Source organism: Mustela lutreola, chromosome 8 (assembly GCF_030435805.1).
Source record: "Mustela lutreola isolate mMusLut2 chromosome 8, mMusLut2.pri, whole genome shotgun sequence".
In the NCBI taxonomy this organism is placed as follows: domain Eukaryota; kingdom Metazoa; phylum Chordata; class Mammalia; order Carnivora; family Mustelidae; genus Mustela; species Mustela lutreola.
In genome coordinates, this window is record NC_081297.1 from 83,202,815 (window position 1) to 83,216,911 (window position 14,097).

At 40.2% G+C, this 14,097-nt stretch overlaps 1 protein-coding gene and 1 pseudogene across 2 annotated transcripts; both read left to right on the forward strand.

The window, feature by feature from the left end:
* The first annotated feature begins 1,569 nt into the window (after nt 1-1,569).
* Nucleotides 1,570-9,191, forward strand: MED21 (mediator complex subunit 21). Of its 2 annotated transcripts, XM_059185834.1 has the most exons (4): nt 1,570-1,650; nt 6,509-6,623; nt 7,185-7,285; nt 8,713-9,191. In XM_059185834.1, exons 1-4 carry the CDS (start codon nt 1,609-1,611, stop codon nt 8,887-8,889), a joined length of 435 nt encoding a protein of 144 aa, XP_059041817.1. In that variant the 5' UTR covers nt 1,570-1,608; the 3' UTR covers nt 8,890-9,191. The 2 variants fall into 2 exon arrangements, with proteins under 2 accessions (XP_059041817.1, XP_059041818.1); XM_059185835.1 differs by lacking the exon at nt 8,713-9,191 and having other exon boundaries at nt 7,169-7,236.
* Nucleotides 9,192-13,085: 3,894 nt separating this feature from the next.
* LOC131837958 (small integral membrane protein 8-like) lies at nt 13,086-13,591 on the forward strand (annotated as a pseudogene).
* The last annotated feature ends 506 nt before the right edge of the window (nt 13,592-14,097 follow it).

The window sequence follows — 14,097 nt, forward strand, 5'->3', positions numbered from 1 at the left end:
ATCAAAAGTAGGCAGAGAGGGAGGGGGAAGCAGGCCCCTCCGCTGAACAGAGAGCCTGACGCAGGGCTCAATCCCAGGACCCCGAGATCATGACCCAAGCCGAAAGCAGAGGCTTTAACCCACTGAGCCACCAAGGCGCCCCTCTGGAGAGGTTTCTAATTAGGTCCCAGCAGATATGAAGAGGGATTGAGAGGAAGGAGTGGTGAAGCAGAAGTACAGTTTACCAGCTAGCATTGGGGGTAAATCCGACAAGCTGAGTTTTCAGTGGATAATTCTCCCTAATTTCCCCCAACCCCAGTAGGCTGATCAGGGATAATTAACAAGAGAAGCAGGGTGTAAGAGATGAGTTTGTCCCAGGCCCGCTAACCAGTCATTTGCTGATTTCAGGCTCATTTCTTGCCACACTATCCCCAGGCTATAACTTTTTTTAGATAACAAGTCTCTTTCTTTTCTTTGCTTTCTTTCCTTTCTCTCTTTCTTTCTTTCTTTCTTTTTTTTTTTTTTTTAACATAATCTCTATGCCCAACCTGGGGCTTGAACTCACAACCAGGGGATCAAGCATCACATGCTCCAGTCACCGAAAAGCCAGATACCAAGTTTCTACTATCTTCCTTCACACCTAAACCCTCAACAGGTCTCAAGGTTAAAGTCTAAATTGCACATCTTACCTGTTTAAAAACTGTTGCCACCCTACCTACACATAAGGCTCATTTTCCAGGAATCTTCTTTCTCCCAGCTACACACTGCAACCTCCAATCTCCTTTCCACAACCCTCTTTTGTTCTCCACAGTGAGTTTCTCGCTGTCAAAGGAACGAGATTCTTACTAGTTGCCTACACTCACACCTTACCTCTGAACTCCAAATGGCTCTTCTTCTGCCACTCATCTTTGCCCACAGAAACCTCTCTTTTCTAAGAACCATTCTCTTCTTACACCATCAATATAGTTCGATTTAGTACTTAATTTTTCGGATGTTTTCCATCTCACGTGTGTCAGCTTCCCCAGCACACCCACACTCAGAATTAAAGTATGCAACCAGTCTCCACTTGGGAGATCCTCCCCACCCCCGCCTCCAAAAGCAACAGAGGCGGCACCCGAATGCTTACCAAGACTGCCTGGTGAATTTTAATTTGGATTTGTTGACGTTAAAATCGGTATCGCGACCCCCAAGGATTCTTGAGTTGCCTGCTGTGTATATGTTTTGCGTTCCACCTGGAAACCCAATGCAACACAAGTATTCAAGGCAATGTTTAAACATGAATACAAGGGAGGGCTGAGAAAATTACTTCCCAAACCGCAGAATCTAACAATCCCTGTAGAATGTTTAACACCCAAAAACCTCGAGAACAGTATGTTGGACGCAAATCACGAATGGACTCCCAACAACCTCCAAGTTACTCAAAATACGTGCAGCAGAGAAGCTTCGCTGATGGAGCTAGCCTAAATAAAGCCTCAGAAAAGTCCCACCCACCCTCTTCTCGCCAGGCGTGGAGTTCTGCTGACTCCACCCCTTCTAAGAACGCTCCTCTGTGGTTGGTCACCACGCGTCCTGAAACTGCCCAATCGCGTACGAGCAGCTGCTTTAGCTTCCTTAGCTTGCAGGAGGAACATGGCGGACCGGCTCACACAGCTGCAGGACGCGGTGAACTCGGTGAGCCATTTCGCTCTCTTAGTCTCTGTCTTCCCTTTTCCGATGTATTAACGAGAGGAAAAGGGGCCCGAGAAAAACACCCGCAAGTGGGGAGAGGACTGAGGCGGAGTTTCAGCAAGAAGCGCTGGCGGCGGCGGGAGGCGGCGCGGCGTCCTGGGAGGTTTGAGGCCGGCTGCGGGCTTTGCGGAGAGCTGAGGGAGGGAGCAGCCTCGTTCGCCTGAAAAGTAGAGGCTCTGTCTGTCAGGACACTTAGGCGTCACGGTCCTGTCTTGTTCTCTGGGAGCAGTTTTATTTTATTGTCAGTAGCGCTTCTGGGATCTCTTCTCTTCCGGGGGTAAGGGGAGAAGCAGCAGGAGCTGCTTTTTCCCTTATCAGTGTAAGCCGCGGATGAGAGACTGGGCTCCTGATGAGCTGTTTTCGTTAAATGTCAGCCGAGAGTATTTCTTTCCCTGGACTTTCAGGTTGAGGCTGGAGTGATGTGAGGTGAGTTTTGTTTCATCTTAGTTGGTTCCTATAGACAAAGGGTTTCGTTCCGTCTCTTGGCGCTCTCTAGCATCAGTATGGGGAAAACTGACGTGCTTACGAGAGTCAATTTTGTAACGCTTGTGTATGTTCCCACTTATTTAAGTCGTCTTTAATGTGTCTCAGACACATAATGTGTCTTCCTCGTAAGGGCCAGATCTTTTAAGTCGACCCCCTTCCGTTGATCGTTCTTATTTTTCCGGTTCTGCCTAACCGGCGAGTTTATGCAAACCGAAGGATTCATGTACTCATTACCATTAACAGTTAAAGGGTTTCCCATTAGTAGTTATATTTTTCGTTGTCGTTCTATTTATATTTTGATGTCCCAGGTAAAATGTCTGGATAGAGAGAATATGTTAACTGGAAAATCTTAAGTATCTGGTCCCTTGCCAATTTTTTCACACTGGAGGCTAAGAAGTGAGGATTCTTATCATTGCATCATCAATCTTTGTTCACTTCCAGGCTGTGAATCTGCCTGTGAAAAACTGATCTGCTCTGTACATAAAATAAGACCTTTTAGGACTGAGAGGGCTAGCCCCTAAATGTTGATGAAATCACTAGGATAAATTCTATGTTATGGTAACTTGCCTGGGCTGCCAGCCAACTTCCTTCTTAGAGATCTTCTTTGAGGCTTTTCAAAATCAAATTGTAATGATGCTTCTGGGTACAAATGTTATTTTAGGAGAAATGTTGCATATTCATATACGTCTTGTAACCAGAAAGTTAGTAGGAGAAAGTGAATATGGCCTTAACTCCAGGGTTAGCAAGCTGACAATTGGATTTTGGGGAGAAACCTCTGGGTTAACAAGTATGAATGCCTACTGTGTATGTAAGCATTATCATGTTTACAGAGAAATACTCCTTAAGGAGTTCACAGTCTAATTAGAAAGATGTCATATACTCAAGAGACATTTAAATAACATGAAAGTAGTATTTGGTTAGGTAGTTATAATGAATCAAATGTCTTCAACTGTAAGTGCTGAGGTAAATTGGAATGTAGAGTGATATGCATTAAAATAGAGCAGATCTTCTTAGCATTGATCTAAATTATAGTTATTTGTAAAGTTATTAAAATAACATTTGTTTTTATCGTCTTGAGAACTCCATGAGGACAGAAACTATGTCTTGTTCACTGTATCAATCTAATGTTTATATACAATAGAGTTTTACTTTTGATACTATTTGTTGAATAAATGGATTTTGAGAGCTTTTGAAGAACACAGCAGAAAGCCATCGTGTTGAATTTTGTGCATGTGTGTTTTTTCCATTCCTTAGAACAATAGTGTAATGTGAAAATGTTTCCAACTTAAAAATGAAAAACCCTATTCGGGTTACCAGAACCAGAACTAGAATACACATTTGTGCATTTTTTGAGCACTTACTGTTGCTCTATTTCAAGTAGTAGAATGTGAGCAATACAGTATAGTCAGGAATTAATTTATCACTAGTTAGGTATATATAAAGGATTAGTAGAAAATGAATAAGTAGAGTTGAGTTAGATTATTGAAAGTTTTGAAATAGCCTGAAGAGTTGGAGATTAATCTTAAAGGCCATGTTGGGGTGAGCTCAAAAATTTTTTTAAAGGTTTATTTATTTGAGAGAGAGGGTGCACATAAGCAGGAGGGGAAGAGGGAAAGGGAGAGAATCTTCACCAGATTCCACATGGAGCTCGACACAGGGCTTGATCTCACAACCCTGAGATAACTACCTGAGCCAAAACCCTGAGTTGGACCTTAACCAACTTTGCCACCCAGGCTCCCCTGAGCCCCAAATTTTTAAGCAGGGTAAAATAACATAGTGAGGGGCGCCTGGGTGGCTCAGTGGGTTAAAAGCCTCTGCCTTCGGCTCAGGTCATGATCCCAGGATCCTGGGATCGAGCCCCGCATCGGGCTCTCTGCTCAGTGGAGATCCTGCTTCTGCCTCTCTCTCTCTCAAATCTGCCTGCCTCTCAGCCTACTTGTGATCTTTGTCAAACAAATAAATAAAATCTTTAAAAAAAAAATAACATAGTGAAATGGAAAACAAGAAGGAGGCTATTGTAACAATCCTATTGTGAGATAATTACAGAGGCAATTATGATAGAATGAAAAAGGAATAGAAGGATTTGAAGATGAAAGTGAGAGTCTGAAGTTAGACTGCTAGTAACTAGGAGATTCTCAGTACAAATTAGATATTAAAGGAAACAGTTGATTTTGAGTTCTGTTTAATGGCAGAGAAACTTAGTGGAAGTGGTCATGCACTGATTGGAAATAAAAAACTGAGGTTCAAGAGGTCAGGACAATTGAGGGAAGCTGTTTGGGAGGATAGGAGTCTTAAGTTTGCTGCTTGTAAGGAAGTGGTATTCTCAGTCTTCAGAACTGCTTAAGGAATAGTTTTAGAGCAGTGGGAATTTACAACTTGAGTCATGGAGAAAACATTTCCAAATACTTAAGGTGGAGTCCCTTTTCTCTCTCTTTTTTAAAAATTGAGGTATAATTGACATAATATTAGCTTCAGGTGTACAGCATAATGATTCAATATTTGTGTATATTGTGAAAAGATCACAATAAATCTAGTTAACATGCCACCATACTGTAGTTACAAAGTTAAATTTTTTTTAAAAGATTTTATTTATTTATTTGACAGAAATCACAAGTAGGCAGAGAGGCAGGCAGAGAGAGAGAGAGAGAGAGAGCAGGAAGCAGGCTCCCCGCTGAGCAGAGAGCCCAATGCGGGGCTCGATCCCAGAACTCTGGGATCATGACCTGAGCCGAAGGCAGAGGCTTTAACCCGCTGAGCCACCCAGGCGCCCCACAAAGTTAAAATTTTTATCTTTTTTTTTTTTTAAAGATTTTATTTATTTATTTGACAGAGATCACAAGTAGGCAGAGAGGCAGGCAGAGAGAGAGGAGGAAGCAGGCTCCCCGCTGAGCAGAGAGCCCGATGCGGGACTCCATCCCAGGACCCTGAGATCATGATCTGAGCCGAAGGCAGCGGCTTAACCCACTGAGCCACCCAGGTGCCCCAAATTTTTATCTTTTGATGAGAACTTCTACTCTCTTAACAACTTTCAAAAATACAACACAGTATTAACTGTAGTCACCATACTGTACATTATATCCCCATGACTTATGTATTTTATAACTGAAAGATTGTACTTTTTGACCCTGTTTACTCTTTTTGCTCACTTTAACCTGCACCTCATCTCTGATGACCACTAGTCTGTCCTTTGTGAGCTCAGTTTTTGTTTTGTTTAGATTCCACATATAAGTAACATTATGTAGTATTGGTCTTTCTCTGACTTATTTCATTCAATGTAATGCCCACAAAGTCCATTCATGTTGCAAATGTCAAAATCCTCCTCCCCACTTTTTAAAAAGATTGAATTTATTCATTTGAGATAGCGGGAGAGAGCAGGAGCAGGGGAGGAGAGGGAGAAGCAGGCTCCCTGCTGAGCCAGGAGCCCAGACACAGGGCTTGATCCCAGGGCCTTGGGATCATGACCTGAGCTAAAGGCAGACGCTTAATCGACTGAGCCACCCAGGTGTATCCCCCCCTTTTTTAAAAATGGCTGAATAATGTTCCTCTGTGTGTGTATAACAGTTTCTTCATTCATTCATCCATCAATGGCCTTAAGATTTCTTAAGGTGGAGGGCGCCTGGGTGGCTCAGTGGGTTGGGCCGCTGCCTTCGGCTCAGGTCATGATCTCAGGGTCCTGGGATCGAGTCCCGCATCGGGCTCTCTGCTCAGCAGGGAGCCTACTTCCCTCTCTCTCTCTCTCTGCCTGCCTCTCCATCTACTTGTGATTTCTCTCTGTCAAATAAATAAATAAAATCTTTAAAAAAAAAAAAAAAAAGATTTCTTAAGGTGGAGTCTTTTCCATGCTATTTCTTTATCCTTGTAACTACTTTAGTCTCAAAAAAAAGGGAACTGTGTACTTTGTTATATGAGTTATACATTTTAAAATTTATCCTAGAGCACTAGGATGACTTTTATTTGCCAGTCAAATTTGCTCTTTTCCACTGCTACCTCCCCCCACAAAATCCTTACTTATGCTTATAACAAATATTGGCATAATTTCTCTTATTATTCTCTTACCTTGGGACAAAAACAAAGATTATATTGTATTTCCTTTTAACTGTTTCGAGTATGTTGATACCAAACCTTGTTTCTTTGCCTGATTAACATATTTAATTGTTGTTAATAATAACTGACTAATTTTATCCAAAATTATTCCTGTTCTGTTCCCTTGCTCAGAGGTCACTATTATAGAAACTTATTTTTGTTGCTATTACAGATAAAATCCTGAAAACTGATAAATCCTTTCTAACTCTGACACATTTTCTTTGGCCTCAAGCTTGCAGATCAGTTTTGTAATGCCATTGGAGTGTTGCAGCAGTGTGGTCCTCCTGCTTCCTTTAGTAATATTCAGACAGCAATTAACAAAGATCAGCCAGCTAATCCTACGGAAGGTAAATTTTCTTGGCTTGTCTTAATTTGACCATCATATACATATACATGATGATACATGTAATCCTTTAAGATTAAGTTTATTGAGAAATGTAACTTACTTATAGCTTTTTTACAGTCTTGTTGTTTGAGAATATTACTGAAAGTTTTGTTATAAAAGAAATGAATTTGTTACAGTCAATTTATATAACATTTCATAATTCCATTCATGTCAAATAATAGATTGTTACTCCTTTAGAGATGAATTTATATGAATTTAGCTGAATTTCACTTGAGGGACCTTAATAAGGAAGACATCCCATTAACAGATTTCTTTATTCAATTGACTGGCATATTGTCCTTAAAAATGAAATAATTATGTTTAATTCCCAATTTGAGTTAATAGTAAGGCTAATTCTCAAACATGTAATAGGATTGGTGTGTTAAAATTACATTTTAATCATTCAAAGTCTGGTACAGAAGAAGTTTATGAAGTTTTCTGCTTTCATTAGCTTCAAATTTAATTTCTTTTTCTGAAAACTTGACATTCCCTAATACTCTGACTGAGTGATATCTTTCTTTAGAATATGCACAGCTTTTTGCAGCACTGATTGCACGAACAGCAAAAGACATTGATGTTTTGATAGATTCATTACCCAGTGAAGAATCTACAGCTGCTTTACAGGTAAAAATCTTTATTCCTTTGAGAAATTTGCTAGTAGAGAATTTTTTTTTCTTTCTTTATTTGACAGAGAGAGAGAGATCACAAGTAGGCAGAGAGTGGGGGGGAAGCAGGCTCCCCACTGAGCAGAGAGCCCGATGTGGGGCTCGATCCCAGGACTCTGAGATCATGACCTGAGCCAAAGGCAGAGGCTTAACCCCCTGAGCCACCCAGGCACCCCGCTAGTAGAGAATTTTGATTAAAGAAGATAGATTTTTTTAAAAAACATATTTATTTATTTATTTATTTAAGTAATCTCTACTTCAATATGGGCCTTGAACTCATGATCCCAAGATTAAGAGTCACATGTTCCTCTGACTGAGCCAACTAGGTTCCCCAAAGGAGATTTAATATCTTTTGTTATAGTATTCAGTTTCCTTAAGATTGTTTTATTTATTTATTTAAGATTTTATTATTTTTTTTTTTTTTAAGATTTTATTTATTTGTCAGAGAGAGAGCGAGCAAGCAAAGGCAGACAGAATGGCAGGCAGAGGCAGAGGGAGAAGCAGGCTCCCTGCCGAGCAAGGCGCCCGATGTGGGACTCGATTCCAGGATGCTGGGATCATGACCTGAGCCGAAGGCAGCTGCTTAACCAACTGAGCCACCCAGGCGTCCCTAAGATTTTATTTTTAAGTAATCTCTACATCTAGCATGGGGCTTGAACTCAAAACCCTGGGATCAAGAGTCGCATGCTCCATAGACAGCCAGCCAGGTTCTCCATGATTAAATTTTAAAATTGAGGTTTTGTTAATTGTAAAGTAGTGTAGTTTATTAAAGACCATGCTGAGTATATTGGTTGTCCAATTTTGAGCTATAAGTAAACTTCTATTTTTCTCATTTTGGCTCTTTTCCACTCTTTTGGGTAGTATTCTGGGTGTGGAGTAGAATGTCCACAAGCCGTGTGGAAGAGAGTCATATGTAGACATTCAGAGATGTCTGACTGAAAATTCATTCTTTTTTTTTTTTTTTTTTTTTTTAAAGATTTTATTTATTTATTTGTAAGAGAGAGAGAGAGTGAGAGCAAGCACAGGCAGACAGAGTGGAAGGCAGAGTCAGAGGGAGAAGCAGGCTCCCTGCGGAGCAAGGAGCCCGATGTGGGACTCGATCCCAGGATGCTGGGATCATGACCTGAGCCGAAGGCAGCTGCTTAACCAACTGAGCCACCCAGGTGTCCCTGAAAATTCATTCTTTTAAATAATTCAATCAGGGGATAACTCTTAAAAAATCATGTGATTTTAGAATTCCTGACACCAAGAAACCTATCATAATGGTTTCAGAGTCCTCCAGATTTAAAAGAAAATACTTCTCTCATTTTTTATTTCCTTCTCAACTCTTACTAACCTCCAAGTTTTTCATTTCTCAAAAAATTTTTTAATTTGTGTCTTACAAAGGCTGCTAGCTTGTATAAGCTGGAAGAAGAAAACCACGAAGCTGCTACATGTCTGGAGGATGTTGTTTATCGAGGGGACATGCTTCTGGAAAAGATACAAAGTGCACTTGCTGATATTGCGCAGTCACAACTGAAGACAAGGAGTGGTACCCATAGTCAGTCTCTTCCAGACTCCTAGAACTGGTATATACCATGTGGCTGAGAAAAGAACTATTTCAGTGCCATTAAGAATTCTGCATCAAATTTAGATGTAAGCCTTACCAACAGTTACAGAAACATTAAGCACTATGACACGTTACCTTTTTAGCTATTTTTTAATAGTCTTCTATTTTCACTCTTGATAAGTAAGCCTCTAAAATTGTGATTGAACCAGCTTTAAACCATCATTATACCATCATTTTTTATTATTGAAATGAAATTACTGAGGTAGATATTGCATTAATGGTTATAATATAATTAAACAGATGTACTTTAAAATTCTATTGTGATGTTTCTATCTTTATTTTATCAAATTTCTACAGTTTTTTTTGCAAATCAAAACATCCCTCAAGCCGGAGAGATGGTAAGTGTAGAGATATGGGGCATTTCAATTTAGGCTAGTATCCTTCTGCCTCTTCAGAGGTTTCATTATATAAATTTGGAGCTTGAGCAAGGAAAGTTTCTGAAACCAGGTTGCTTTGGTGAAACAGAGTGCTATGGGGTACCTACCTGTGAGGCTCAGTCAGTTTGGCCCCTGCCTTTGGCTCGGGTCATGATCCTAGAGTTCTGGAATCAAGCCTGGAATCAGGCTCTCTGCTCAGCTGGGAGCCTGCCTCTCTCCCTCTGCTTGTCGCTGCCCCTGGTTGTGCCCTGTGCCCTCTCTCTCTTTTTCTTTCCTTCCCTCTGTGTCAAACAAATAAATAAAATCTTTAAAAAAAAAAAAAAAAGAAAGAAAGAAAAAGAAACAGAAGGCTAGTGTGGCTGGATGAGAGACTAGATCACTTTTCTGGAAATGTTCTTCTTTTTCTAGAACTTCATACTCATTCTACTTCACCTCCACATGTGTTTCTACTAAGAAATTATCTTCTCTATCTGTAGAATTCCTGTGCTTTTGTGAGAGGATTTTTCTTCATTCTGAGCTATCCTTTCCCGTATCTCTTGATCTGCTTTTTCCATTCTTCTTAATTTGCATTGTGAAGTATGTTCCCAGAGTCATTGATTTCTTCTTATCCTTTTTTTTTTTTAAAGATTTTATTTATTTATTTGACAGAGAGAGATCACAAGTAGGCAGAGGGGCAGGCAGAGAGAGAGGAGGAAGCAGGCTCCCTGCTGAGCAGAGAGCCCGATGCAGGACTCGATCCCAGGACCCTGAGATCATGACCTGAGCCGAAGGCAGCGGCTTAACCCACTGAGCCACCCAGGCGCCCCTCTTCTTATCCTTTTTATTTATCTGAAGGTTCTGCTGATCTTATTAACCTCTCAGTTTTTATTCCTGCATTCTAATCTGACCAGAATCTAATTCTACTACATAAGTTACTTTAACATTTTCTGCATTCCACCTTATTGTGTTACTGCTAACATTTGTGTCAGTGTGATCAAGTATGATTGTGCACCAACTCTTCCTTCTCCTTGAATCCTTTGATCATTTCCACAAGAATGCTGGAGTTGAAATGTATTCTACATTGTAACTGATTCTGTCTCCTGAGGCTACATTTTTCAGAATATCCTGAGCTACATTTCCTGCAATCTGTTACTATCCGGAGTTTAGGAAAGTTTAAGAACAATAGTCTGAGATTCTGCCTGTTACTCCCATCATAATCAAGCTGTTCCACAGTTCTCAGAAAATACTGCTTAAAGGCACATTATAACTCCAAATTACAATTTAGAGTCATTAATTTTTAAAGTTATGTTAAATGTTATCTGTACTAATAGATATTTAAAATGTTGGCTTATTCTCTCTGGCATCACCTAAAATGCATTTAATTTATTTATTTATTTATTTAAATTTTTAAGTAATCTTTTGGGTTGGAGCTCACAACCCTGAAATCAAGAGTCACATGCTTTACCAACTGAGCCAGTCAGGCATCCCATGAGTAATCATGCTTTCTTTATTTTTTAAGTTTTATTTATTTAAGTAATCTTTCTACACCTAATATGGGGCTTGAACTCACAACCCCAAAGTCAAGAGTCCTACTTGTCTCACTCCCCTGACTGAGACAGCCAGGTGCCCATTTAAAATGAATTTTATTTTTATTTATTTATTTATTTATTTGAGAGTGAGAGAGTACACAAGGTAGGGGTGGGGAGGTGGGGAGAGGCAGAGAGAGAAGCAGACTCCCCGCTGAGCAGGGAGCCCAGTGATGCAGGGCTTCATCCTGGGACCCTGGGATCATGACCTGAGCTGAAGGCAGATACTTAACTGACTGAGCGAAACAGGTGCCCTGTAAAATGAATTTTATTTTTAAATACTAGCATGAGGTGGAAGATAACTCATAAAAGAAAGTAATATTCAAAGTACTGAAAAACACAATTAGCCCCAAGAGAGAAGTATAAAAAGTTATAGCCTTAAACTGTTAGATTACTGTTATCCTTATCTGAGATTTTTTTTTTTAAGATTTTATTTATTTATTTGACAGAGAGAAATTACAAGTACACTGAGAGGCAGGCAGAGAGAGAGAAGGAAGCAGGCTCCCTGCTGAGCAGAGAGCCTGACGCGGGACTCGATCCCAGGACCCTGAGATCATGACCTGAGCCGAAGGCAGCGGTTAACCCACTGAGCCACCCAGGCGCCCCTTATCTGAGATTTTTTATATTTGAAATTGCCTGTTTTTTCTGGTTTAAGGTATTACAGAAAAAGAACAATACACATTCTGAAATATTTGTAAAGATTGTATGACATAATTCATAAAGACTGTATATAATAGCTTTTCTTAGCTGTCATTTTGTGGACATGGCTGTTGGGTGAGGAAGTCCTAAAAGCTGAAATGGGTATATGGGCAGTGATAGTTTTGCTGCCTGGTACATGGCTTTAGGAGGACAGAAAACAATGGATGTCTGTGTCTTTCATCCTCTAATTCTTCCCTTCCTTTCTACCCAGATTTAAGGTGTTTTAAGAAGAAAACTCCTTAAAAATGGGGCTATGGTCTCTTTCTTCCCAAAGGACCATAGACCCTATATCCCTGTTGGAATTTTCTGGAGAATTCAGGAAAGGAGGGACCCAACCCTTCATGGCTTTGTTGGATATGGGTGCTATCGTACTTGGTCTAGTGGGGAGAAGGGACATGCAAATTCAACTTTGGGTCTAGGTAGAGTGACCAGTGAGGATGTTAAATATAACTTTATTGCTAAATATAACTTTGAGCTCAATCTGATAACACTGGTCATGGCTTCTACTATGAACATACTATTGGAATAGACATTCTGTGCCCTTGTAATTCCTCATGCAAATGCCAGAGAAGATACACGCATTCAGAACATGCTAAAGGGAGAGAAGTAGTCGTGTGATCTGTAAAACAGTCGCTAACCCATCTCCTTGTCCTTTGTCTATGAAGCACCTGGCCATTGACAATTGAGTACTGTGCTCCTGGAAAACAGTTATGGTTTCTCCATCTTATTGTATTCCTGGCAGTGACTTACTGCAAAGAACCACCTTTCCCTGTATGGCTTTGTTCATGTGTGACAAAGCTGGACCCAGACCTCCAAATTCCCATTGTTTGTCTCTTAAATGGTTAGTTGAACTATTTGTCCCCATAGACCAATCTGGACAAAATGCCTTAAAAGGACCTAATCAAACTTTAGGCTTCTCCCCTCACAAACCCCTGAACTTTAATCCACCCTCAGTCTGAACCTGCACTGGAATGTGGAATAGTACATCTTCAGACACTTCCTGAAAATTAACTAACCACTGAAAAAGACTTCCACTTATCAACCATCTCCTTATGTCCATCTGATCTTTGAGACAGTTGGAGATCTTATTTTCAGAGCATTCTCATTGCCACAATATTTTCCAATAAAGTTTTTTTGTACCTAAGTGTGGATTTGTTTTTACTTGATAATACTTGTGTAGGAAAAAAACCTCGTCTTCTCTCATCACATACCCCCAGGGGCTAAGGCTGGGGCAAAGGGGGCTGAGGCACTCATTCACTGTGAAGTAATAAATCTCTCAGAACATCTTATGTGTACATTTAGGATAAAATTCATAAAGAAAATATTAATAGTAAATATTAAAAGCCCAACCCTATGAAATGTAAATAACTCCGGGATGAAAGAAGAAATTATAATGGAGATTAGGACATAATTCAGAACTTAATGAAAATATTATGTACAGAAACATGGGGAGAACAGTAGATGTGCAAGGGAGGTGACCTTGCAGCAGGTAATAAATCATTAATCAAGATGTCTTCAGTGTCTGAGCCTCCCAGCTTTAAAAAGGAACCACCCAAAGAGACAGACTTTCAAAATCCAGAGTGCAGAGGTGCATACAACAACCTTATTTCAAGTTGTGAACCCAGAGCTCTTCATTAAATCTAACCTGTAATGGCTTTTGGATTCGCATGGCTTACATTGGTTATCTACATGCAGCACAAGAGAATACGAAGACCCTCTCTGAAGCTATTGAAGACCCTCTCTGAAGCTATTGATAGTGAGAGATACAGTTTTTTTTTTAAGATTTTTAAAATTTTATTTGTCAGAGAGAGAGCATGAACACAGGCAGACAGAATGACAGGCAGAGGCAGAGGGAGAAGCAGACTCCCTGCCGAGCAAGGAGCCCGATGTGGGACTCGATCCCAGGACGCTGGGATCATGACCCGAGCCGAAGGCAGCTGCCCAACCAATTGAGCCACCCAGGTGTCCCTGAGGGATACAGTTTTATAAGGAGGAAAACCTCTCAATGGGATTAATAGTGCTGGATACTGCAGATGGAGCTTTACTGAAGGCTCTGAAAGCTTCAGATGAAAGATAATGTGTAGTGTCCTGCTTCTTGGTCTAGAATGTGTTCATGAGGAAAGAGAGCAGTTGCAATCAGGTCGCGAGAGTAAATTTTAAATTTCATCCTTGCAAAGCTGCAGCCCTTATCTCAGTCTCCACAAAAAGAACTTCTCGCATAACAGTGCTGTGAAATCGAAGTTGTTTTTGCTAATTATTAAGTTCTATGTAATAAAAGCACTCGGTGTTGTTAAAAAAACAAGTAAAAACTTGTGACATTCTAAGCATTTAGGAGAAAATGCAAGTATTACCTTCCTTGCTTATTTTAGGGGAAAAAAAGAGGCTGATAATTCATGAGCTAAGCTTCCAGTTGAAAGAAGAAAGGAAATAAAGGCAATGGAAGAAATAAGAAAACAACCATACCATGAGAAAATATGAAAAGCTCAAAGTTGGGCTTGAAAAAGTAATAAAATTGACACCT